Consider the following 24,322-nt stretch of genomic DNA (forward strand, 5'->3'; position numbering starts at 1 on the left):
AATGCATAACGACTGTTGAATTCATAATGACTGTTGAATTCATCAGAAAGTGAAGTATCACGACAGATCCATATGGTTCAATGTCAACTCACTCATGAACGATGCAGTCAACTCATTCCAGACTACTGGATGAGCAACCAAAGAGTTAGATATTGAAATGCCTCCGGTTATTAGGTTTCCGTTTGTCACTAACATTGCTGTTCACACATTCAAAATGGGGCTCTTGATAAATATTATTACACATTAAAAACAAACATGGAATGTTTTCTGTTTCTCTTTCTCCCCACTTCTCTCCAAATCCTTCCTTCCTTCCTTCCTTCCTTCCCTCCCTCCCTCCCTCCCTCCCTCCCTCCCTCCCTCGCACCCTCTCCCCTCCAGCCCGTGAGGACTACTTAGCAACATTTAAGGGATCAGAGTATTTCTGCTATGACCTGTCTCCCAGCCCCATCCAGTCCTCCAGCGATGAGATCACCCTGAGCTTTAAGACCCTGCAGAGGAACGGCCTGATGCTCCACACAGGAAAGTCGGCTGACTACGTCAACCTGGCCTTAAAGAACGGAGCCGTGTCACTGGTCATCAACCTGGGGTCCGGGGCTTTCGAGGCCCTGGTGGAGCCGGTTAACGGGAAGTTTAACGATAACGCATGGCACGATGTCAAGGTCACGCGCAACCTGAGACAGGTAACCTGGCAACAGCAGGGGAGTGGGATGTGGGAAGGAAGGGGTAGAGGGGGTTATAGAGAAAGGGAGGAAGAGGGTGAGAGGGAAAGACAGGCTGAGAGAAAAAGGGTGTGTGTGTGAGAGAGCGAGAGAGAGAGTGAAAGAGGGCATATCTTCGCTAAACTCACTGTATGTATGTATAGTATGTATACGTGTGTGTGTGTGTGTGTGTGTGTGTGTGTGTGTGTGTGCACTTGCGTGTGTCTTTAGCGTCAAGTCTGGGGGTACTATGGTGCTGCTAACTGTAGTCTTCTGCTGTTTGCCTGTGTGTGTGTACCAACTACTAACTACTAACTGTACTTACTAACCTGCTAGTAATACTAACTAACCTCCATCCATGGAATGTGTCATACTACTAACCTGTTGCCTTCTCCACTCCTCTCTAACCTCCACTGGCCTTCTACCTTTTCTTTTCTGGAAGTTGTTCTGTTCACACTTTTTGCTTTCCTTTCTCCCCGTCTCCCACAAAGCACTCAGGCATTGGACACGCTATGGTAAACAAACTCCATTGTTCGGTAGATACCATTCTAATCGTTTCTTAGTTTGGGTTTGTCTATTTTCTTTTTCTGAGCCGTAGAACAACTAAAAGTATACTAGAACAGGATGACGGCGGTTGGTACTCTACGCTTATCACTCCCCTCCTAGCCACACAATTTTTTTCTACCTTTCCTTTTACCTTTTTCCAACATTCACTTCATCTCCCTGTGGTTGATATGTAGGCGTGTCCTGATTGGCTCATCCCTCACTTGCACGCGACTGGCCGCTCCCCATGCATGGTACAACTTCATGGTGCCTCTCTGATTGGTCCATTAGACACAGAGAAAGGCCTACCCCCCCCCTTTTTTTTAAATCCTAATCTCTCTCCATTTCTCCTCTGTATGCTGTCCATCCTGCTGCTGAGCCCAGGCTCTTCTGTTGTCATTTGTTTTCTCGTTCCTGTCTTCCTCCTGCTGTTGACTGCATGCAGAGGGAGGAGGCTGCATGTGTGTGGAATGACATGACTAACCCATCTAACGCTCTGCGTGTCCGTGTGTGAGTCCGTATGTGTGTCACATCATTCAGACCTGCTGATCTGACTAACTCCCCACTCCACACACTCACATACGCACCCACAATCTAACCCATCACCCTGTAACCCCCAACACCATCACCACTACTAACATCTTGTTTATCACTAAACTCAACACAACTAACCGCAATGACACCATTTACTAACACACTACAAACTACTATTCTACTAACCTGGAACTGACTACTAACTACTAGCTAACACACTAACAGCTGCACGCTAACTAACACACTAACTGACTGTGGCTGCTGAGCCTCTGTTGAGGCCTTACTAACACTTGCCTGGTTTACCTGGTTAGCTACTGATGCTAATGCTATATAGTCAGGGTAATCCTTGTTAGCTACTGATACTAGTGCTATATAGTCAGGGTAATCCTTGTTAGCTACTGATACTAGTGCTATATAGTCAGGGAAATCCTTGTTAGTTACTGATGCTAGTGCTATATAGTCAAGGTAGTCCTGGTTAGCTACTGATGCTAATGCTACCTATAGCCACAGTAATCCTGGTTAGATACTAATGCTAATGCTAGCTATAGCCTGAGCTAGCTACAGTACACATGTTACTCTAAATTACCCAGTGGGTTAGCCGTTGTTGCTAATCAACAACAAGCTTGTTTGCGTTTTATAGAACCAATGTTCATCATTTGGTTGTACTCATGGCAGATCGATTACAATTGGTTGTTGCAAAAAGGTTAAGAGGTGTTGTGGATTCACTGACAAAGAAGACTGAGTGCTGCTTTTCTTTAGCATCAACGTTGCCATAGGAAGTTAAAACTCCACACGTATCTTATTACTGCTTGAACTGGAGCCTGAAAATGATTGAAAATAGCATTTATTGGGTGACTAGATTCCCTAATGCACAATAGGGGACATTGATTTGGGGCAAATTCCGCCATCCCGTTGAGCTCAATCCACCCCCTAGGGTTGGGTGGTATCCAGATTTTCATACCGTCATTCAGTTTCTGTATCATATCGGAGTATTTGCTATTACCGTAAGTGCACACACTATACACACTTTTTTTTTTTTTTTACAATTTAGTGCAACGGGGATGTTGATCCAGGAGGGGATTGAATGCCTCTAATCTGGGCACCAGTCTTTTTAGTTAACATTCCACTCCTTGCCACTCCATGTCATTGCCAAAGATACTGGCCTTTTGGCAATCTCAACGTTCAATATGTAGCTGGATTAACGGCGGAGTTGCTCATTGGTTGTTTGAAATAACATGAATATTTTCCATGACAACATGCCGAGCCTCAAAAATGTAAATAAAAATGATAATAAAATCAAAAACAAGCATTTAGCTGTTAGCTAGGCAAGTTGTTGTATTTTGAGGCTTAAAATCAAAGCAAATAGGTTTTGTGGTTGGAATTTCAGTAGCCTATATATTTAGTTTGAGGATTTAGACTTGAGCTAGCAACTTTTGACAGACTAGTTTCATCTGAACAAACAGAAAATGGTTGCTTAGCAACTGTATAACAACATGTTCCATGGAGAATAGAGTGACCAATATTTGGATAATCATTGTGATTGGAGGATAGCTGTGAGAGCTATCAATTAGGATTAGGATCAACTCCTCTATTCTCCTCGAGCTCATTAATGATAGAATGTTCATATTTGAAAATTGCAGAAAGGCCAGTCTCTTTGGCAATGGCAAGGAGTGGAATGTTAGCTAAAGAGACTGGTAGTCAGGCTAGAATGTCCTGCTGTAACCAAGAAGCTTGTTCTTGGCATCTAGCCACTTAGCTAGCAAGTTAGCAAACCAAATGCAAAGCTGGATACCTGAGCTGAACATAATTTATTTGACACATCTTAGTTTTCTTAAAGGTATACTTATAGTTTTAAGCACCGGTGTAGCACACACTCCCGCAGCCACCGCAAGGCTGGGGTACCCCCAACGGTATGAAAATCGTACCGTCGATATTTCAAATTACCCCGGTATTTGGTATAAAGGGTTATTGCTTAAGCCTAACACCTACTCTCTTGCCTTGTGCTCGTGGTGATATTTAGGCAGAACAGCAGAGAAGTCATGCTTTTTGCATTCTTCAGAGTGGAGATACAGAATTGAGGCAATGAATCTACAAGAAACACTTCCCCCAATTCGTCAACCTACCATTGTCTGTGGATGAAATGGGGAGTTCCACATTTCCTCCATGCAATGCTCCACGCAAGAAGTATAAATTGTCTATTAGTCAGCTAATTTTAACTAGGGGTCAAGCAATGCTAAGCTAATACCATAGCTGGCAAAATAATGAACGTAGATAGCTAGCATGTACCTAAATATTGGAACTGACTGTTAAGATGCATATTGCCATGAGGAAATAGATGTATGGGTGAAGGTCACCCGCAGGGCAGAATTTATATGCATAGCATCTTGTCCATGATGCCCTGAGGGCAAAGGACTTCAAGCACAAATTAGTCAAATGCTTTTAGGGCAGTTTTATGTAATAATCGAGTTCAGGACTCTACGATTTCCATGACTTGGAGCTTGACTCGGACTTGACCATTGTTGAATTGAACTTGGACTCGGACTCAAAGACTTGTGACTTTGTCAGGTAAGGTCCCTCCCTATCATTACATGTATATCCAGTGCAACATCTTAGCTACAACAGCAAATATTAGGTAGCTACAGTATTAGCAAAATATTTAAAATTATAAACTTATCTTGAAAGTTTTTTGGACCGCAGCCTCTAGCACTAACAAGGGAATTGTAACTCGACTACAGCTTGAGTATAAAGGACACAGACTTGGACTCAGATTTGCATTTGTTCTACCTCCATGACAGATCTGCCCTGAGAACAGAATTGGTTCCATAATACTCTAACGAGCCCAAACCACCTCATGACACAGACAGGAAACATGTCCAAACACAGCTAAACCAATGACATCACACAATAAACACAGTTAGACCAATCAAATCACACAAACCAAACACAGCTAGACCAATGAAATCACAGACCAGTCCCAAACAACTGACCAACCAATCCAATCCAACTGACCAACCAATCCACTGACCAACCAACCATAGCCAAGACCAGACCACCTCCCCAGACCCTACCAAGCCAGAAAGGGGCAGACTAATTCGGCTGGCTAGCGCGTAGCGCTGCATTTGGTGTGAGTATAGCGTGTCCTTTCCCTGTGCTTTGTTGCGTAGGTGACCATCTCTGTGGACGGCATTCTGACCACTACGGGCTACACCCAGGAAGACTACACCATGTTGGGCTCAGACGACTTCTTCTACGTGGGAGGAAGTCCCAGTACTGCCGACCTCCCTGGATCTCCTGTTAGCAACAACTTCATGGGCTGCCTCAAAGAGGTGGGGAGCACACACATACACACTAACACACTTGTACACATCATACACATGAATACACACGTCTACATACGCAAATATCATTCATATACAGAGCTAGGCCTACAGGCTTATCTACACACTCATGGTCTCATACAGTATACAGTAGTAAGGGACAGAGAGATACACACACATTTGGCTGCGACGCACAAACACACACACACATTTGGCAGAGGCACACACACCCATCCTCCCTCGTGCAGGTTGCAGCATCAGAGAGAATCAGCGATGAGTGTTGCTGAGGGAGCAGATGCAGAGCTAAGCGCTAACATGCTAATTAGCTCTGCCACCGAGACCCTCTATCCATCCGCTCTGCTCCAAAAAAGAGCCAACAGCACACACACACACGTACACACATAAACACGGACATATGCACAAAAATGCATGTGCACACACACAAATAAACAGACACATAAAAACTCACAAACAAACCGACGGATGATGTGCCAACAGAGTGATATCAGTATTATTAGCGTGTGTGTGTGTGGGGGGGGGGTAGCGTTAGGGTTCTGGTTAGAATTAGGGTTAAGGTAAGGGTAAGCGGTTAGGGTTAAGAGTTAAGGTTAGGGTTAGGGAAAATAAGATTAGAAGAAATCTTAGGTCCCCACGAGGATAGAAGAACATAACGCGTGTGTGTGGTTGATTGGAACTGATGGTGTTGTAGGCAGGCTGCTGTCAGAGAGACATTTACATATCTAATGTGATCATATGCTAATCCATGGGAAATAATTAAGATGTACGACACACTCGCATGACTGATCATCAGCCCTGTACAACATTTCATGCACACCAACACACAAACCCATGCACATACACACACATATATACACACAAACACATTCTTTCTCTCCCTCACACACACACACGCGCACACATAAAAGGGTATTTCAGTGACGCGTTTTGCTGAGTTCTGCACAGTTCACAGACAAAGGTCTGATGTATGAAAGCAGAATGTTTGTGTGTGTGAGTGACATTGCAGCCATGAAAATGCTGCTCACACACTTGGAGACAAAGATGGAGAGAGAAAGCGGTTCTATATTGAACCCTAATGAACTGAAGCCTTGCACTGCACCTCATAAGTTCTTCCTCTCCTCGGCTCCTCTCCTCGTCTCCTCTCTTTTATCTAGACTGGTATGACAACGCAAGTTTGGAGGAAGCAACATGACAGAGCTACCTGAGGTTTCGCTTCTTCTGTCCAACTAGCTCTGAACATTGTGACTGAAGGAGAAGAGACAAGGAGAGGGATATACCAGACTATTGATTGCTCTCTTCCCTTAACTTCTTATCCATGACCCTTGCCCTGACCCCTCAACCCTGACCTCTAGGTGGTGTATAAGAACAATGATGTACGGTTGGAGCTGTCTCGGCTGGCTAAGCAGGGAGATGCTAAGATGAAGGTAAGACACCATAGTTTCTTATTCACTGGTCTCAAATCACATCCTAACCCTTCAGTAGTCTATTGCTGCACAGCTCTATTCCTCGCTGTTTCACTTGATTTTCTTCCGTCTATTTGATGTAAAATGTGTTGCATTTTAAATGCACTTCCCCATCCATCAGGTGAGCGGTATGGTGGCGTTTAAGTGTGAGAGTGTGGCGACCCTCGATCCTGTGACCTTTGACACCCCAGAGTCGTTTGTGGCATTAAGCAAGTGGAGCGCCAAGAAGGCGGGGTCAATCTCCTTTGACTTCAGAACGACAGAACCCAACGGACTGATGCTCTTCAGCCATGGGAAACCACGGCAGCAGCAGCGCAAAGACCCCCGCACACCCCCCACCCTAAAGGTAAGGACACACACACATTAACCACACACTGACCCTCGCACCTAACGCCCCGTAAAGGTAATGACACACACACATTCATATCATATTGATGTTTATACTATTGTTGGTGTTGATGTTTATATTGTACTGTTTTTTTCTATTGTTGCCGTTACTGTTGCAGGTGGATTTCTTTGCCATCGAGATGCTGGATGGTCACCTGTACTTGCTGCTGGACATGGGCTCAGGAACCACCAAGACCAAGGCCATCGACAGGAAGGTCAATGATGGGGAGTGGTACCATGTCGACTTCCAGAGGGACGGGCGCTCAGGTATCTGATTCATTTATTTTATGTAACCAGGTCTAGGTGCCATCTATAATGTTTTGTGTTATATTTATTTAATCCCTATATCTACCTATACTTACACTATATATAGAAAAGTATGTGGACACCCCTTCAAAATTAGTTGTTTCGGGCTAGTTCAGCCACACCCGTGGAAACTTCTATGAGCAACAGCGGCTCAACTGCGAAGTGGTAGGCCTCACAAGCTAACAGAATGGGACCGGCAAGTGCTGAAGCGCGCAGCGCTTAAGAAAATTCTGTCCTCGGTTGCAACACTCACTACCGAGTTCCAAACTGCCTCTGGAAGCAACATCAGTACAATTACTGTTCTTCGGGAGCTTTATGAAATGGGTTTCCATGGCCTAGCAGCCGCACACAAGCCTAAGATCACCATGCGCAATGCCAAGCGTTGGCTGGAGTGGTGTAAAGCTCGCCGCCATTAGACTCTGGAGCAGTGGAAAAGCGTTCTCTGGAGTGATGAATCACGCTTCACCATCTGGCAGTCCGACGGACTAATCTGTGTTTGGCGGATGCCAGGAGAATCCTACCTGCCACAATGCATAGTGCCAACTGTAAAGTTTGGTGGAGAAGGAATAATGGTCTGGGGCTGTTTTTCATGGTTCGGGCTAGGACCCTTAGTTCCAGTGAAGGGAAATCTTAACGCTACAGCATACAATGACATTCTAGATTAATCTGTGCTTCCAACTTTGTGGCAACAGTTTAGGGAAGGCCCTTTCCTGTTTCAGCATGACAATGCCCCTGTGCACAAAGCAAGGTCCATACAGCAATGGTTTGTCGAGATCGGTGTTGAAGAACTTGACTGGCCTGCACAGAGCCCTGACCTCAACCCCATCGAACACCTTTGGGATGATTTGGAACGCCGACTGCGAGCCAGGTTTAATCGTCCGACATCAGTGCCCGACCTCACTAATGCTCTTGTGTTTGAATGGAAGCAGGTCCCCGCAGCAATGTTCCAACATCTAGTGGAAAGCCTTCCCAGAAGAGTGGAGGCTGTTATAGCAGCAAATGGGGGGACCAACTCCATTTTAATACCCATGATTTTGGAATGAGATGTTCATGTAGTGTACCTGTTTAGCACCTGATTTGTCCTCATTGATTATATTTTGCTGCCAAGTGATTGTGTGGGTGGGAATTAGTCTACCTGGGAACATAGACCATTTTTACCCGTATTGTACTCTTTTTGTTTATGACAATGACAGAAGATGAGAAGGAAAATAAATGGACTGAACTTATTCTTGGATTGTGTGTTGGAATTATCCCCAGGTCACTACCCAGCAAGCCCATTTCATGGGTGTTGTGGGAACATACGTTTTTGATGTCTGATTTGTTCTGGGAACGAATCCATACGTTTCCTGACCTGTAAATCCGTTTTTTTAAACGTTCTGAGAACAGAAGTGAAAATTTTGCCTGTTCAGGGAACATTCGTTTTAAGGTTGCAGGGAGGTTCTGAGAACGTTTTACTCTGGTTCCTTGAAAGTTTTCCTGGGAGGTTTTATTAACTCCCTGAGAATGGAAATTAAAGGCTAGTTGGAGGTTTTTGAATAACTTCCTTAAAACTTTCACTGAATGTTTCAATAAGATTTTTAATAAAACTGCTAACTCCAAGCACATATAGGACACATGGAAATTCATTTCCTTAGGCATTAATCATGCAAACACATTAATTTTTTATTTTGATACGGCATCAGTAAGATTCAAACCAATAATCTTCTGTTCTTTATAGATGGAATTTGTCCACTGCGCCACCAGGATGGAGCTAGCATGCCATGTTTTTACGCATACAAAGCTTTTCATTTTATTCTATTCAAACAGACCCCATTTCAAAAGAAACAAGCACTCTTTAAGATCAGTTGTGGACAATTCTCTGACATTTTCTTGTGGTTTTTATGGATTGTTTTCTTAACATTCTCAGAACAATTTCAGAACGTGACATTTAATAGAACCACGAGGAAGCCTGTAGGAAACATTATGCTGACGGACTGAAATTCCCACAAAAGAAAATAGTTTCTTAACGTTCTCGGAACTATTTGAGAACATTCCCAATATCAAACCAGTCCAACATTTTAAATTAAATGTATCCATGTTTGACCTTTTAGGAAACATTAAAGTGCCTAGTCACTTTAACCCTACCTATATGTACATCGCTCCCTCATTTACCCCGTACCCCTGCACATCGACTGGGATGTAATGCAATACTCATTATTGTTATTCGTTATTCCCTGTGTATTTATTCCTTGTGTCACTATTTCTATTATTTTATTTCAATTATCTTTAACTCTGCATTGTTGAAAAAGTAAGTAAGAATTTCACTGTTTGTCTACATCTGTTCCCAGAAAGTTGTGGGAAGGTTGTATGCAAAATAATCATTGGACAGCCACGCTCTCACCAAGCTCTAAGAAACATATGGTTCTCAGAACGTTATGTGCTAGCTGGGTAGTAAATGGCATCATAACCTTTTTGGTATTTGCCATTACACAAGGCAAGTAAATTAAGAACAATTCTTTATTTACAATGACGGTCTGGCAAGTGGCGAGGGGCAGAGGGGAAAGGACTCTTAACATTTACATTTGAGCCATTTACCAGACTCTCAACTTACAGTCAGTGCACCCTACTCATTGACCTCCCTTCACCCTAACCTGCGTGTGTGTGTGTGTGTAGGTACTATCTCAGTGAACTCACAGCGTACAGCGTACACGGCTCCAGGGGACAGTGAGATTCTAGACCTGGATGATACTCTGTACCTAGGAGGATTACCAGAGGATCGCCAAGGACTCATCTTCCCTACTGAGGTGTGTGTGTGTGTATGTGTGTGTGTATGTGTGTGTGTTCGCACACTTGAGTGTATCATATGTGTGTGTGTGTGTGTGTGTGTGTGTGTGTGTGTGTGTGTGTGTGTGTGTGTGTGTGTGTGTGTGTGTGTGTAATCTGTCTGTCTCTCCTCCTCTATAGGTGTGGACAGCGTTATTGAACTACGGCTATGTGGGCTGCGTGAGAGACCTGTTTGTGGATGGTCAGAGTAAGGACATCCGTCGTCTGGCTGAAGTTCAGAGGGCTGTAGGGGTTAAACCCTCTTGCTCCAGAGAGCCTCCTAAACAGTGTCTGTCCAACCCCTGCCAACACAGCGCCACCTGCAGGTACTACTGTACTACTGCACCGCCACTTACTCAAGTCAAGTCTACTGTCTACTGTACTATTTTGACATCTGCCTGACTGTTTCTAAAGGACTACCTGCACTTTTAACTGAGTTTTAGGCAGAAAGAAGACATTATCTAGACATATTTACAAAATGTATTAAAAAAAATGATAACAAAAATGTTTTATAGTCACATACACCGGATAGGTGCAGTGAAATGTGTTGTTTTACATGGTAGTATGCGCCGCTGGAGCAAATGAAGGTAATTAGGGTTAAGTGCCCTGCTCGACAGATTTTTCACCTTGTTGGCTCAAGTATTCGAACCAGCGACCTTTCGCTTACTGGCCCAACCCCTACCTGCTGCCCCGTTGTCAATAAAGCACCTTGAATTTATATATTTAATTTAGCACACGGTTTTATCCATATCGACTTACAGTCATGTGTGCATATATTTTACGTATGGGTGGCCCTGGAAATCAAAACAACCCTGGCGGTGAAAGCGCCATGCTCGACCAACTCGACCAACAGGACCCTTCGTAAAGCCCCCGCCCCAGAATTTTGGCCAACCAATCGCAGCGCTCCATTGGATAACAACTGTCGCTAACCAAGCTCGAGTACGGCGCCTAGGACAAGCTTTAGTGAAGGGGGAATTGAGGAATTCCAGTGTATGTAGTCTGTAGTCTGATCTACTCTGGCATGACCCTTGACTTGACACTTGACCTTTAACCCTAACCTCTGACCTCTGCAGGGAGGGCTGGAACAGATACGTGTGTGACTGCTCTGGGACCGGATACCTGGGACGGGCCTGTGAGAGAGGTGAGTGGGTAGGGAGAGACAGAGGGATGGAGAGAGGGGGAAGGAGGTGGTGTTATTTAGTCTCTGGTTTATTAAAGCATAGTCTACTGTATAGTTACTTCCCCTGAACAGCCATACTGAACCAATAAAACATATAAAAAGAGACAGACCGAGAGAGATGGAAGAAGGTAGATTGAGTGAGTGTTGGATGAAGTGAATCCCTTAGAGACTTATGGGAAAGATGAAGTGAGAGACAGATGGAGAAAAGAAAGATGAGTCAGAGAGGGAGGAGAGCGAGCATGTTGTCATGGTGAAGCAGCTGATTCTGTTACCATGGTAATTCATTTTCTTGCCAATGTCTAACAAACACACACACCTCAGATCTGTCCATAATAGGGAGATTAAATTGAGAGAGAGAGAGAGAGAGAGAGAGAGAGAGAGAGAGAGAGAGAGAGAAAAAGAGACTCAGTAACTGGTGGTTCAGTGGATTAAAGGATGGACAGATGGAGAAACAGATGGAGAGAGTGATTTGCCATGTTTACTCCTACCTGCGGTTCTACCTCTTTCTTTCTCTCTATCCCTCTCGCTCTCTCTCCATCTCCCTCACTCTCTCTCATCTCTCTCTCTCTTTGTTCCCAATATTCTCTCAGATCTGTTTTGTTTCTTCAGTTTTATTCCAGAGCAGTCGTCACAGGGACAGGTTCAGACATACTGCCTTCATTATCATCCCTCCTTCTCCATCTCCCTCTTTCTACCCCCCTCCTCAGTCAGGTGCTCTGCTGAAGTGACATTTTAGCGTTTCAGTTAGTCAGCTGTTTCGAAATTACTCAGGTGTGTGTGTATGTGCACTTGTATGTGTTAGTTAGTTATGTTATCGTGATGTAACAGGCTAACCTCCAGTTAATGAGGATTCATTTGCATTTTAGCCAAAAGCTTTTCTCCCGCTCTTCCAATCTCTTCCTCTCTCGCCTTCTCCCTATCTCTCCTTTGCTCGATCCTTCCTCGCTTTACTGAACACTCCTCTGTTCCCTCTGAAATTCACTCCCTTATTCACATTCATACACACACAAACACACACTGAGCTCATTAGTATTCATGAGGCCTCTCTCTTCCTGTTCTCTTGTTTTCGCCTCCAACGGTCTTCCACCGAAACAGAGATAGGAGGAGAGAGAGAGGAGTGAGAGAGAGATGAACGAAGGATCAGAGAAAGGTAGAAACAGAGAAAAAGGATAGAACCATCTCTCTCTCAGCCGTCTCACGGAAAATAAGCAGCTTTCAATTTTATTCATTTTCTGGCATTTAAATCAAACTGGAGACACTGGCTTGATTTGGTCTCATCTGGACTGGTCTGGACTTGTCTTTTCTTGTCACTGGCAGATATTCATGTCTTCTTCTGCTTCCCTCCTTTCTTCCTTCCTTTCTTCCCTCCCTCCCTCCTCCCTCCCCCTTCTCTAGATGCGACCATCCTGTCCTATGATGGTAGTAAGTTTATGAAGGTCCAGTTGCCTGTAGCGATGCACACCGAGGCGGAGGACGTGTCGCTACGGTTTCGCTCCCAGCGGGCCTACGGTGTTCTCATGGCAACAACATCACGGAACTCAGCCGACACGCTCCGACTGGAGCTGGATGGGGGCCGTGTCCGTCTCACTGTCAACCTAGGTACAAACACACATATACTGTCAACCTAGGTACACACACACATATACTGTCAACCTAGGTACACACACACATATACTGTCAACCTAGGTACAAACACACATATACTGTCAACCTAGGTACATACACACATATACTGTCAACCTAGGTACACACACACACATATATACTGTCAACCTAGGTACAAACACACATATACTGTCAACCTAGGTACAAACACACATACACTGTCAACCTAGGTACAAACACACATATACTGTCAACCTAGGTACACACACACATATACTGTCAACCTAGGTACACATACACATACACTGTCAACCTAGGTACAAACACACATATACTGTCAACCTAGGTACACACACACACATATACTGTCAACCTAGGTACACATACACATACACTGTCAACCTAGGAATATACACACATACACTGTCAACCTAGGTACATACACACATATACTGTCAACCTAGATACACATACACTGTCAACCTAGGTACATACACACATACACTGTCAACCTAGGTACATACACACATATACTGTCAACCTAGGTACACACACACACACACACATATACTGTCAACCTAGGTACACATACACATACACTGTCAACCTAGGTACACACACACACATACACTGTCAGCCTAGGTACACACACACATACACTGTCAACCTAGGTACAAACACACATACACTGTCAACCTAGGTACAAACACACATACACTGTCAACCTAGGTACACACACACATACACTGTCAACCTAGGTACACACACACATATACTGTCAACCTAGGTACACACACACATATACTGTCAACCTCCGTATACACATACACACACTTTTAATCAAAGCACACACACATACACACATATTGTTAGCCTAGATGCACACAGACACTGTAAACCTAAGTACACACACACACAATCTGAGAACAGGGTGCACATATACATTTACACCAAAATCTGATATTACACATACACAAACACTCACATCCACACTATTGTACTGTACTGCACAGTCTGTCTGTCTGTCTGTCTGTCTGTCTGTCTGTCTGTCTGTCTGTCTGTCTGTCTGTCTGTCTGTCTGTCTGTCTGTCTGTCTGTCTGTCTGTCTGTCTGTCTGTCTGTCTGTGTATTGTTGAACAGAGGGTTGGTCCTCACGGTCCGAGGCTGCATTCCCTGCTTACTCCCAGATGACCACTGCACCCCTAAGATCACACACACACACATGCAGGGGTGTGTGTTGGTCTCTGGCTGTAGCATCTGCGTCTCTGCTGTGGTTGACGACACCCGACACACTGAGGTATTATGGGAACCATGACCTCTGACCTCCCATGAGCCTCTGCTCCACCAGGGGCGGGATTTGGTACTCTGTTGCTAGGTGATGGAAATATGGGGCCACGTTGACCTCAGTGTCCTGATGTTATGGATGTCATGGTCACTGAGGCCATCACTCTGACCAGAGTAGCCAATGACACACCGGTTATACTGAAACCTCTCACTCTCCCTCCGCCAATTACAGAGCAAGCCAATTCAGAGATCAACTAATCTTATCTGCTGGATTCACTGTGCTGTTATGCCATTTGCTCAGAGCAGATTGCAGAACGCCATATCCTCTGCTCTGATTGGCCCGTAACCCCCTCCCAGCTTGCCCCCAGGAGGTGGGGAGAGTGTGTGTTCTCAGTAAGGTGTGTAGCGTGTGTTGGTGTGTTTGTCCCCAGCGCGTGGTATTCTGTGTTTGTGCAGCGTTAACCCTCTGCTCTGCTCTCCCTCCAGACTGTATCAGGATTAACTGTACCGCCAGTAAGTCACACTCCATCTCACACTACCTCTCAGTACGTGTGTGTTAGTGAGCGTGTGTGTGTTAGTGAGCGCGTGTGTTTGAATGCGTGTGTGTGCGTTCATGGATGTGGGACTGTATGCTTCTTCTAGAATCCAGGGTTACTAAGGCAGCCATTTTAGAGAAAAGGCAAGAGAGAAGAGCGAGAGAGGAAAGAGGGGGGTGGGGGTGTTAGTGAAGGAGGCAAGGGGGGAACAGGAAAAAGAGTGCGGTACAGAGGGAAGACAGAGAAGAGCCAAGGGAAAAGAGAGAGTGAGAGACAGAGATGTACAGAGGAGTATGAAGGTGTGGAGTTCCATCACGGTGATTGACTGAAAGCTTCTTAGGGCTTCTGAGTCATTATGTCTCCTTCACGCTGGAAACAAAAGACTCTATCCCTCCATCCCTTTACATCCCTCCATCCATCCCTTCCTCTCTCCCTTTGTCTGAGGGCTTGGTTTGTCTGGATGTTGTTTTCGTGACTTGAGCTCTGTGTGTGCGTGTGTGTGTCCTTTCACCACGGAAGACGACTCTATGACGGTATCCTGGTACTCTCAAAGGGAGAGGGTGTTGCCATAGGAACAATACTAGCCGACTTTCTTATCTCCATCTGCGGTATGTAACATAATGCTTTTTATAAGCATATAAACCTTCAAATGGATTATGATTTTCTAATGATCCTGAGTTATCAGCCATTTTCAGTCTAAAATACTGCCAAAGAAAGAACTTAATATTCTGAATTGATTATAAAACATAACAAGAGTTCATACCACTCAATAACTCAATGATAATGTCACCATTCAGTCTATGGGCGTGCAAAAGGACAATAAATTATATGACATACATTTGATTTGCATAAGTTCCATAGACCTTGGTTCCGCAATTAGCCTCTCTTCCATGACCATATTTCATGTCCTGTGAGTGTGTGTGAGTGAGTGTGTGTCCTGGCTGTTCTCGAGTTGACATGGATCACTGCCTCATACTCACATAAGCCCATTCACCGCATCTCTCTCACACACACACACACACACACACACACACACACACACACACACACACACACACACACACACACACACACACACACACACACACACACACTCAGGCAGTGATCCATGGTAACAGGATGAGATGCTCATGCCCAGAGCACAGCTGAGACTCCTCAGGGGAGCCCTCTGTCCTCTCCTGAAAACTAATCACACCGAACACACCTCACACACACACACACTCACACATGCGTGTACACACACAGAGAGACCTCACACATGCAGCAATATGCTATGTGTGTGCGTTTGTGTCTGTGTGTGTCATGGGGCTGACATTTCCCACAGCAGAATCTGTCGGGCTGTTTACCTCTCGCCTTATCATCACTCCTATATGTCAACCCCTCCCCCACCCCCACCCCCCCCACACACACACAGACTGACACGCTGGTCTAGCCTGGTGAGTTTTCACTATTTCAGAGAGAGAAGAAAGACTGACAGGGGGAGACAGAAAATGAGGAGAGATGTACAGAGACAGAGAATGAGAGGGGGGATGAAAGGACTGACAGAGAGAGAGAGAGACACAGAGAGAGAGATGGACAGTGAGACAAAGAGGGAGAGAAGAGGTGAGGGAAAAAGAGAGCGATGGATGGAGAATATTCCTCCTGCTGTATGCCAGCTCTACATCAAGCCCTTCTAGCTACAGGGCTGAATATCTAGTGCCACCATGTGGCAGAAACGGTAGGACTCTATGGCCTGCCTACCTGTGTGCCTGTGTGTGTGTGGGTGTGTGAAAGTATGTCTAAGGTGTTTGTCTGTGTACAGGTATGTGTGTGTATTAACTAACTGGAATGTGTGTAGGTAAGGGTCCAGAGACCATCTTTGCGGGGGTGGGGCTGAATGATAATGAGTGGCACACGGTCAGAGTGGTGCGTCGTGGGAAAAGCCTCAAACTCACCGTCGACGACCTGCAACCTGTAGAAGGTAACCATAGCATCCCCCCAACACTGTCAACCCTGACTTTTCAGCCCTAACCTTAACCACTGTCCTCAAACCCATAACCTGCAGACCTGGCTCAAATACATACAAGCACTTGAAGTGTCTTGTATTTAGCTTACCTGGTCCAATGTAACCAATGGAATATTCCCAAAAGTGCAAACTCCACTCACCCTAGACTCTGGTCAAGCTAAATCAAGCGCACCTCAAGTGTTTGAATGTATTTGACCCCGGTCTGCTAATCTCTCCCCTAACCCCTGTCCTCTAACCCCTCCAGGTCAGATGGCAGGCGACCACACCCAGCTGGAGTTCCACAACGTGGAGACAGGCATTGTGACGGAGAAGCGCTTCATGCCCGCTGTGCCCTCCAACTTCATAGGGCACCTGCAGGGCCTCACCCTCAACGGGATGCCTTACATAGACCTCTGTAAGGACAGAGTACTCACACCTACACACGCCTTACGCACACCTTACACCAGGGGTGTCAAACATACAGCCCGCAGGCCGGTGGTTTGAGTAAGAAATAGTAATAAATATATATGTGTACATATACAAAACATTAAGGACACCTGGTCTTTCCATTACATAAACTGACCAGCTGAATCCAGGTGAAAGATGAAAGCTATGATTGCTTATTGATGTCACTTGTTAAATCCATTTCAATCCATGTAGATGAAGGGAAGGAGACAGGTTAAAGAAGGATTTTTAAACCTGAAGACAATTAAGACATGGATTGTGTATGTGTGCCGTTCAGTGGGTGAATGGGCAAGACAAAAACTGTAAGTACATTTGAACAGGGTATGGTAGTAGGTGCCAGGAGCACCAGTTTGGGTCAAGAACTGCAACGCTGTTTTTCACACTCAACAGTTTCCCTTAATGGCCATGTACTCTTACAGTGGCTTGCGAAAGTATTCACCCCCTTGGCATTTTTCCTATTTTGTTCCCTTACAACCTGGAATTAACATGTATTTTGGGGGGCTTGTATAATTTGATTTACACAACATGCCTACCACTTTGAAGATGCAAAATATTTTTATTGTGAAACAAACAAGAAATAAGACAAAAAAACAGAAAACTTGAGCGTGCATAACTATTCACCCCCTTCTCCCCCCCAAAGTCAATACTTTGTAGAGCCACCTTCTACAGCAATTACAGCTGCAAGTCTCTTGGGGTATGTCTCTATAAGCTTGGCACATCTAGCCACTGGGATTTGTGCTCATTCTTCAAGGCAAAAATGCTCCAGATCCTTCAAGTTGGATGGGTTCTGCTGGTGTACAGCAATCTTTATGACGTACCACAGATTCTCAATTGGATTGAGGTCTGGGCTTTGACTAGGCCATTCGAAGACCTTTAAATGTTTCACCTTATACCACTGGAGTGTTGCTTTAGCAGTATGCTTAGGGTCATTGTCCTGCTGGAAGGTGAACCTCCATCCCAGTCTCAAATCTCTGGAAGACTGAAACAGGTTTTCCTCAAGAATTTCCCTGTATTTAGCGCCATCCATCATTCCTTCAAATCTGACCAGTTTCCCAGTCCCTGCCGATGAAAAACATCCTCACAGTATGATGCTGCCACCACCATGCTTCACTGTGTTCTCGGGGTGATGAGAGGGGTTGGGTTTGCGCCAGGCATTTTCCTTGATGGCCAAAAAGCGCAATTTTAGTGTCATCTGACCAGAGTACCTTCTTCGATATGTTTGGGGAGTCTCACACATGCCTTTTGGTGAACACCAGACATGTTTGCTTATTTCTTTCTTTAACCAATGGCTTTTTTCTGTCCGGTCTTCCATAAAGCCCAGCTCTGTGGAGTGTACAGCTTAAAGTGGTCCTATGGACAGATACTCCAATCTCTGCTGTGGAGCTTTGCAGCTCCTTCAGGGTTATCTTTGGTCTCTTTGTTGCCTCTCTGATTAATGCCCTCCTTGCCTGGTCCATGAGTTTTGGTGGGCGGCCCTCTCTTGGCAGGTTTATTGTAGTGCCATATTCTTTCCATTTTTTAATAATGGATTTAACGGTACTCCGTGGGATGTTCAAAGTTCTGGATATTTTTTTATAGCCCAACCCTGATCTGTATTTCTCCACAACTTTGTCCCTGACCTGTTTAGGGAGCTCCTTGGTGTTCATGGTGCCACTTGCTTGGTGGTGCCCCTTGCTTAGTGGTGTTGCGGTCTCTGGGGCCTTTCAGAACAGGTGTATATATACTGAGATCATGTGACAGATCATGTGACACTTAGATTGCACACAGGTGGACTGTTTAACTAATTATGTGACTTCTGGTTTAGGGGCTTCATAGCACCAGATCTTATTTAGGGGCTTCATAGCAAAGGGGTTGAATACATATGCACACACCGCTTTTCCGTATTAGATCTTAAAAAATTAAATGTAACAAGTTCTTATTTTCATTTCACTTCACCAATTTGGACTATTTTGTGTTTGTCCATTACATGAAATCCAAATAAATATCAATTTAAATTACAGGTTGTAATGCAACAAAATAGGAGAAATGCCAAGGGGGATGAATACTTTTGCAAGGCACTGTATAATCTCCACCGGCACAGCCAGAAGAGGACTGGCCACCCCTCAGAGCCTGGTTCATCGCTATGTTTCTTCCTAGGTTTCTGTCTTTCTAAGGAGTTTTTCCTAGCCACTGTGCTTCTACATCTGCATTGCTCTTTGGGGTTTTAGGCTGGGTTTCTGTATAAGCACTTTGTGACATCTGCTGATGTAAAAAGGGCTTTATAAATACATTTGATTGATTGATTGATATCCCATGTGTATCAAGAATGGTCCAACCCCAAAGGACATCCAGCCAACTTGAGTCAACATGGGCCAGCATCCCTGTGGAATGCTTTCAACACCTTGTAGAGTTCATGCCCTGACAAATTGAGGCTGTTCTGAGGGGAAAAGGGGGGTGCAACTCAATATTAGGAAGGTGTTCTTAATGTTTTATACACTCAGTGGGAGAAAACAATTCAAAATACTTTACAATGACTAAAACCAAATCGAAACTGTGTAGGAGGGATAATGGACATTTTGTATATTCATACTGTTTATTGACTGCGTCCAGCTTGCTAATAATCACCCGAATGAAAGCTAGACAGTCAGGGAGCATCGAAAATTCCCAAAACGATGGATAGAGGACTATTTTCTGAAAATGTTCACAGCGAGGAAATATGGCCAATCTTTTGTGCGGCTCTCCGGACCTTGTTGAAGGCTGAATGCGGCCCCCAGGGCAAAATTTGTTTGACACCCCTGCCTTACACACACCTCACCCTCAACGGCATGCCTAGACCTCTGTAAGAACAGAGTATTCAACTACCAACACTATTTATACCCACACACCTTAACACCTTAAACATACACAACTGCACTTACGCTGAATGACACGCCACACATAGACCGTTGTAAAACCAGAGTACAGACACCTCACGCTGGTAGGCATTCCCTATAGACCTCTGTAAGCATAGAGAACATACGTCTACACACACCTTACACACACATACAGTGCCATCGGAAAGTATTCAGACCCCTTGACTTTTTCCACATTTTGTTATGTTACAGCCTTATTCTAAACTGGATTAAACTCATTGTTTTCCTCATCAATCCACACACAATACCCCACAACGACAAAGAAAAAACAGGTTTTTAGAAATGTTAACAAATGTATTAATATTAATAAACAGAAATCCTTTATTTACATAAGTATTCAGACCCTTTGCTAGTAGACTCTAAATTGAGCTCAGGTGCATCCTGTTTCCATTGATCATCCTTGAGATGTTTCTACAACTTAAATGGAGTCTACCTGTGGTAAATTCAATTGATTCGACATGATTTGGAAAGGCACACACCTGTCTATATAAGGTCCCACAGTTGACAGTGCATGTCAGAGCAAAAACCAAGCCATGAGGTCAAAGGAATTGTCCGTAGAGATCCGAGACAAGATTGTGTCGAGGCACAGATCTGGGGAAGGCTACCAAAACATGTCTGCAGCATTGAAGGTCCCCAAGAACACAGTGGCCTGCATCATTCTTAAATGGAAGAAGTTTGGAACCACCAAGACCCTTCCTAGAGCTGGCCACCCGGCCAAACTTAGCAATCGGGCGAGATAGGACTTGTTTAGGGAGGTGACCAAGAATCTGACGGTCACTCTTACAGAGCTCCAGAGTTCCTCTGTGGAGATGGGAGAACCTTCCAGAAGGACAACCATCTCTGCAGCACTCCACCAATCAGGCCTTTATGGTAGAGTGTCCAGACGGAAGCCACTCCTCAGTAAAAGGCACATGACAGCCCGCTTGGAGTTTGCCAAAAGGCACCTAAAAGACTTTCAGACCATGAGAAACAAGATTCTCTGGACTGATGAAACCAAGATTGAGCTCTTTGACCTGAATGCCAAGCGTCACGTCTGGAGGAAACCCTCCACGATCCCTACGGTGAAGGATGGTGGTGGCAGCATCATGCGGTGTGGATGTTTTGAAGTGGCAGGGACTGGGAGACTAGTAAGGATCGAAGGAAAGATAAATGGAGCAAAGTACAGAGAGATCCTTGATGAAAACTTGCTCCAGAGAACTCAGGACCTCAGACTGGGTCGAATGTTCACCTTCCAACAGGACAATAACCCTAAGCACACAGCCAAGACAATGCAGGAGTGGCTTCAGGAGTGGCCCAGCCAGAGCCCGGACTTGAACCCTATCTAACATCTCTGGAGAGACCTAAAAATGGCTGTGCAGTGATGCTCCCCATCCAACCTGACAGAGCTTGAGGATCTGCAGAAAATAATGGGAGAAACTCCCCAAATATAGGTGCGCCAAGTTTGTAGCGTCATACCCAAGAAGACTCAAGGCTGTAATCGCTGCTAAAGGTGCTACAACAAAGTACTCAGTAAAGTTTTGCAAAAATTTCTAAAAACCTGTTTTTGCTTTGTCATTATGGGGTATTGAGGGTAGATTTATAAGGGGGGGAAATGATGTAATCAATTTTAGAATAAAGCTTTAACGTAACAAAATGTGGAAAAAGTCAAGGGGTCTGATTACTTTCTGAATGCACTGTACTTGAACCAATGTGTAGACATGCCTACACACACCTCACCCTCAACGGCATGCCCTACGTAGACCTCTGGAAGGACAGAGCACACACCTACACACACAACTTATACCCACACACAAACCTTACACATACAGTGCCTTCAGAAAGTATTCACACCCCTTGACTTTTTCCACATTTTGTTGTGTCCGGAAGTGGCATTACAATGGATTTAATTGTCAACGATTTACTCAAAATACTCTGTTATGTCAAAGTGTATAAAAAATTTGAACATTTGTAAAAAAAAAAAAAAATGAAAATGAAAATAAAACACTAAGATATCTTGATTAGATAAGAATTCAACCCCTCGACTCAATACAGAATGACCTCTTTCTGCGTAAGTCTGGATTGTGCAACATTTGCACATTATTATTTTCTAAATTCTTCAAGCTCTGTCAAATTGTTGTTGATCATTGCTAGACAACCATGTGTAGGTCTTGCCATAGATTTTCAAGGCCATTTAAGTCAAAACTGTAACTCGGCCACATTCACTGTCTTTTTGGTAAGCGACTCCAGTGTAGATTTGGCCTTATGTTTTAGGTTATTGTCCTGCTGAAAGGTGAATTAATCTCCCAGTATCTGACTGAACCAGGTTTTTCTCTAGGATTTTGCCTGGGCTTAGCTCCATTCCTTTTGTTTTATCCTGAAAAACTCCCCAGTCCTTAATGGTTACAAGTATACCCATAACATGATGCAGCCACCACTATGCTTGAAAATATGCAGAGTGGTACTCAGTACTGTGTTGTATTGGATTTGCCCCAAACATAAGACTTTTTATTCAGGACAAAAAATTAATTTCTTTGCCACATTTTTTGCAATATTACTTTAGTGCCTTGTTGCAAACAGGATGCATGTTTTGGAATATTTGTATTCTGTACAGGCTTCATTCTTTACACTCTGTCAGTTAAGTTATTATTGATCCATCCTCAGTTTTCTCCTATCACAGCCATTAAACTCTGTATCTTTATTAAACTCACCATTAGCCTCATGGTGAAATCCCTGATTGGTTTCTTTCCTATCTGGCAAATGAGGTAGGAAGGACGTCTGTAGTGAATGGGTGTAGTGATACACCATCCAAAGTGTAATTAATAACTTCACCATGCCCATAGGAATATTTAATGTCTGCTTTTTCCCCCCTATCTAACCATATGTTCCCTTCTTTGCAAGGCATTGGAAAACCTCCCTGGGGTTGAATCTGTTTGAAATGTACTGCTCGACTGAGGGACCTTACAATTATCTGTATGTGTAGGGTACAGAGATGAGGTAGTCATTCAAAAATCATGTTAAACACTATTATTGCTCATTGAGTGAGTCCATGCAACTTATTATGTGACTTGGTAAGCACATTTTTACTTTTACTTATTTATTTACTACTCACGTATTTAGGCTTACCATATCAAAGTAGTTGAATACTTCAGGTTTTCATTTTCTATTCATTTGTAAACATTTCAAAAACATAATTCTACTTTAACATTATGGGGTATTGTGTGTAGGCCAGTGATGACAAAAATTTAAATTTGAACCATTTTAAATTCAGCCTGTAACACAACAAAATATGGAAAAAGTCAAGGTGTGTGAATGCTTTCTGAATGCACTGTACACAACTGCACACACCTCATGCTGAATGACACTGTAAGACCAGAGTACACACACACACACACACATCTCATCCTTGGTCATCTTGATCCTAGGTAAAAATGGTGACATCGACTATTGCGAACTGAACGCTGTGATTGGTTATAAGAGCATCGTGGCGGACCCGGTCACGTTCAGGTCACGGTCGAGCTACGTGACCCTGCCCACTCTCCAGGCCTACTACTCCATGCACCTGTTCCTCCAGTTCAAAACCACCTCACCTGACGGACTCATACTCTACAACAGAGGAGACGGAAACGACTTTATAGTGGTGGAGCTGGTCAAAGGGTACGGCATAATTACTTACTTAACTACCTATAGCTACTATTTACATTACTGATACTGTACAACAGAGGATAACTAACTACTTAACTACCTATAGCTACTATTTACATTACAGATACTGTACAACAGAGGATAACTAACTAGCTAACTACCTACCTATAGCTACTATTTACATTACTGATACTGTACAACAGAGGATAACTAACTAGCTAACTACCTACCTATAGCTACTATTTACATTACAGATACTGTACAACAGATGATAACTAACTAGCTAACTAACTACCTATAGCTACTATTTACATTACAGATACTGTACAACAGAGGATAACTAGCTAACTAACTACCTATAGCTACTATTTACATTACTGATACTGTACAACAGAGGATAACTAACTACTTAACTACCTATAGCTACTATTTACATTACTGATACTGTACAACAGAGGATAACTAACTAGCTAACTACCTACCTATAGCTACTATTTACATTACAGATACTGTACAACAGATGATAACTAACTAACTAACTACCTATAGCTACTATTTACATTACTGATACTGTACAACAGAGGATAACTAACTAGCTAACTACCTACCTATAGCTACTATTTACATTACAGATACTGTACAACAGAGGATAACTAACTAGCTAACTAACTACCTATAGCTACTATTT

At 43.9% G+C, this 24,322-nt stretch overlaps 1 protein-coding gene across 35 annotated transcripts in view; it reads left to right on the forward strand.

Annotated features, from left to right (window-relative positions):
* LOC115201175 (neurexin-1a) overlaps positions 1–24,322 on the forward strand; it is a 92,016-nt gene that overhangs the window by 23,635 nt on the left and 44,059 nt on the right. For 9 of the 35 annotated variants that reach the window (XM_029764565.1, XM_029764547.1, XM_029764544.1 and 6 more), the window contains 14 exons: positions 379–680; positions 1,190–1,213; positions 4,940–5,101; positions 6,463–6,534; positions 6,695–6,919; positions 7,062–7,227; positions 9,919–10,049; positions 10,210–10,394; positions 11,142–11,209; positions 12,644–12,847; positions 14,624–14,650; positions 16,511–16,633; positions 16,923–17,072; positions 23,415–23,646. In XM_029764565.1, coding sequence (XP_029620425.1) covers positions 379–680; positions 1,190–1,213; positions 4,940–5,101; positions 6,463–6,534; positions 6,695–6,919; positions 7,062–7,227; positions 9,919–10,049; positions 10,210–10,394; positions 11,142–11,209; positions 12,644–12,847; positions 14,624–14,650; positions 16,511–16,633; positions 16,923–17,072; positions 23,415–23,646 — 2,071 coding nt within the window. The remainder of the gene's footprint in view (positions 1–378; positions 681–1,189; positions 1,214–4,939; positions 5,102–6,462; positions 6,535–6,694; positions 6,920–7,061; positions 7,228–9,918; positions 10,050–10,209; positions 10,395–11,141; positions 11,210–12,643; positions 12,848–14,623; positions 14,651–16,510; positions 16,634–16,922; positions 17,073–23,414; positions 23,647–24,322) is intronic. The other 26 variants (XM_029764566.1, XM_029764551.1, XM_029764573.1 and 23 more) reach the window with 7 other exon arrangements.

This window comes from Salmo trutta, chromosome 10 (genome assembly GCF_901001165.1).
Source record: "Salmo trutta chromosome 10, fSalTru1.1, whole genome shotgun sequence".
Classification (NCBI taxonomy): Eukaryota; Metazoa; Chordata; class Actinopteri; order Salmoniformes; family Salmonidae; genus Salmo; species Salmo trutta.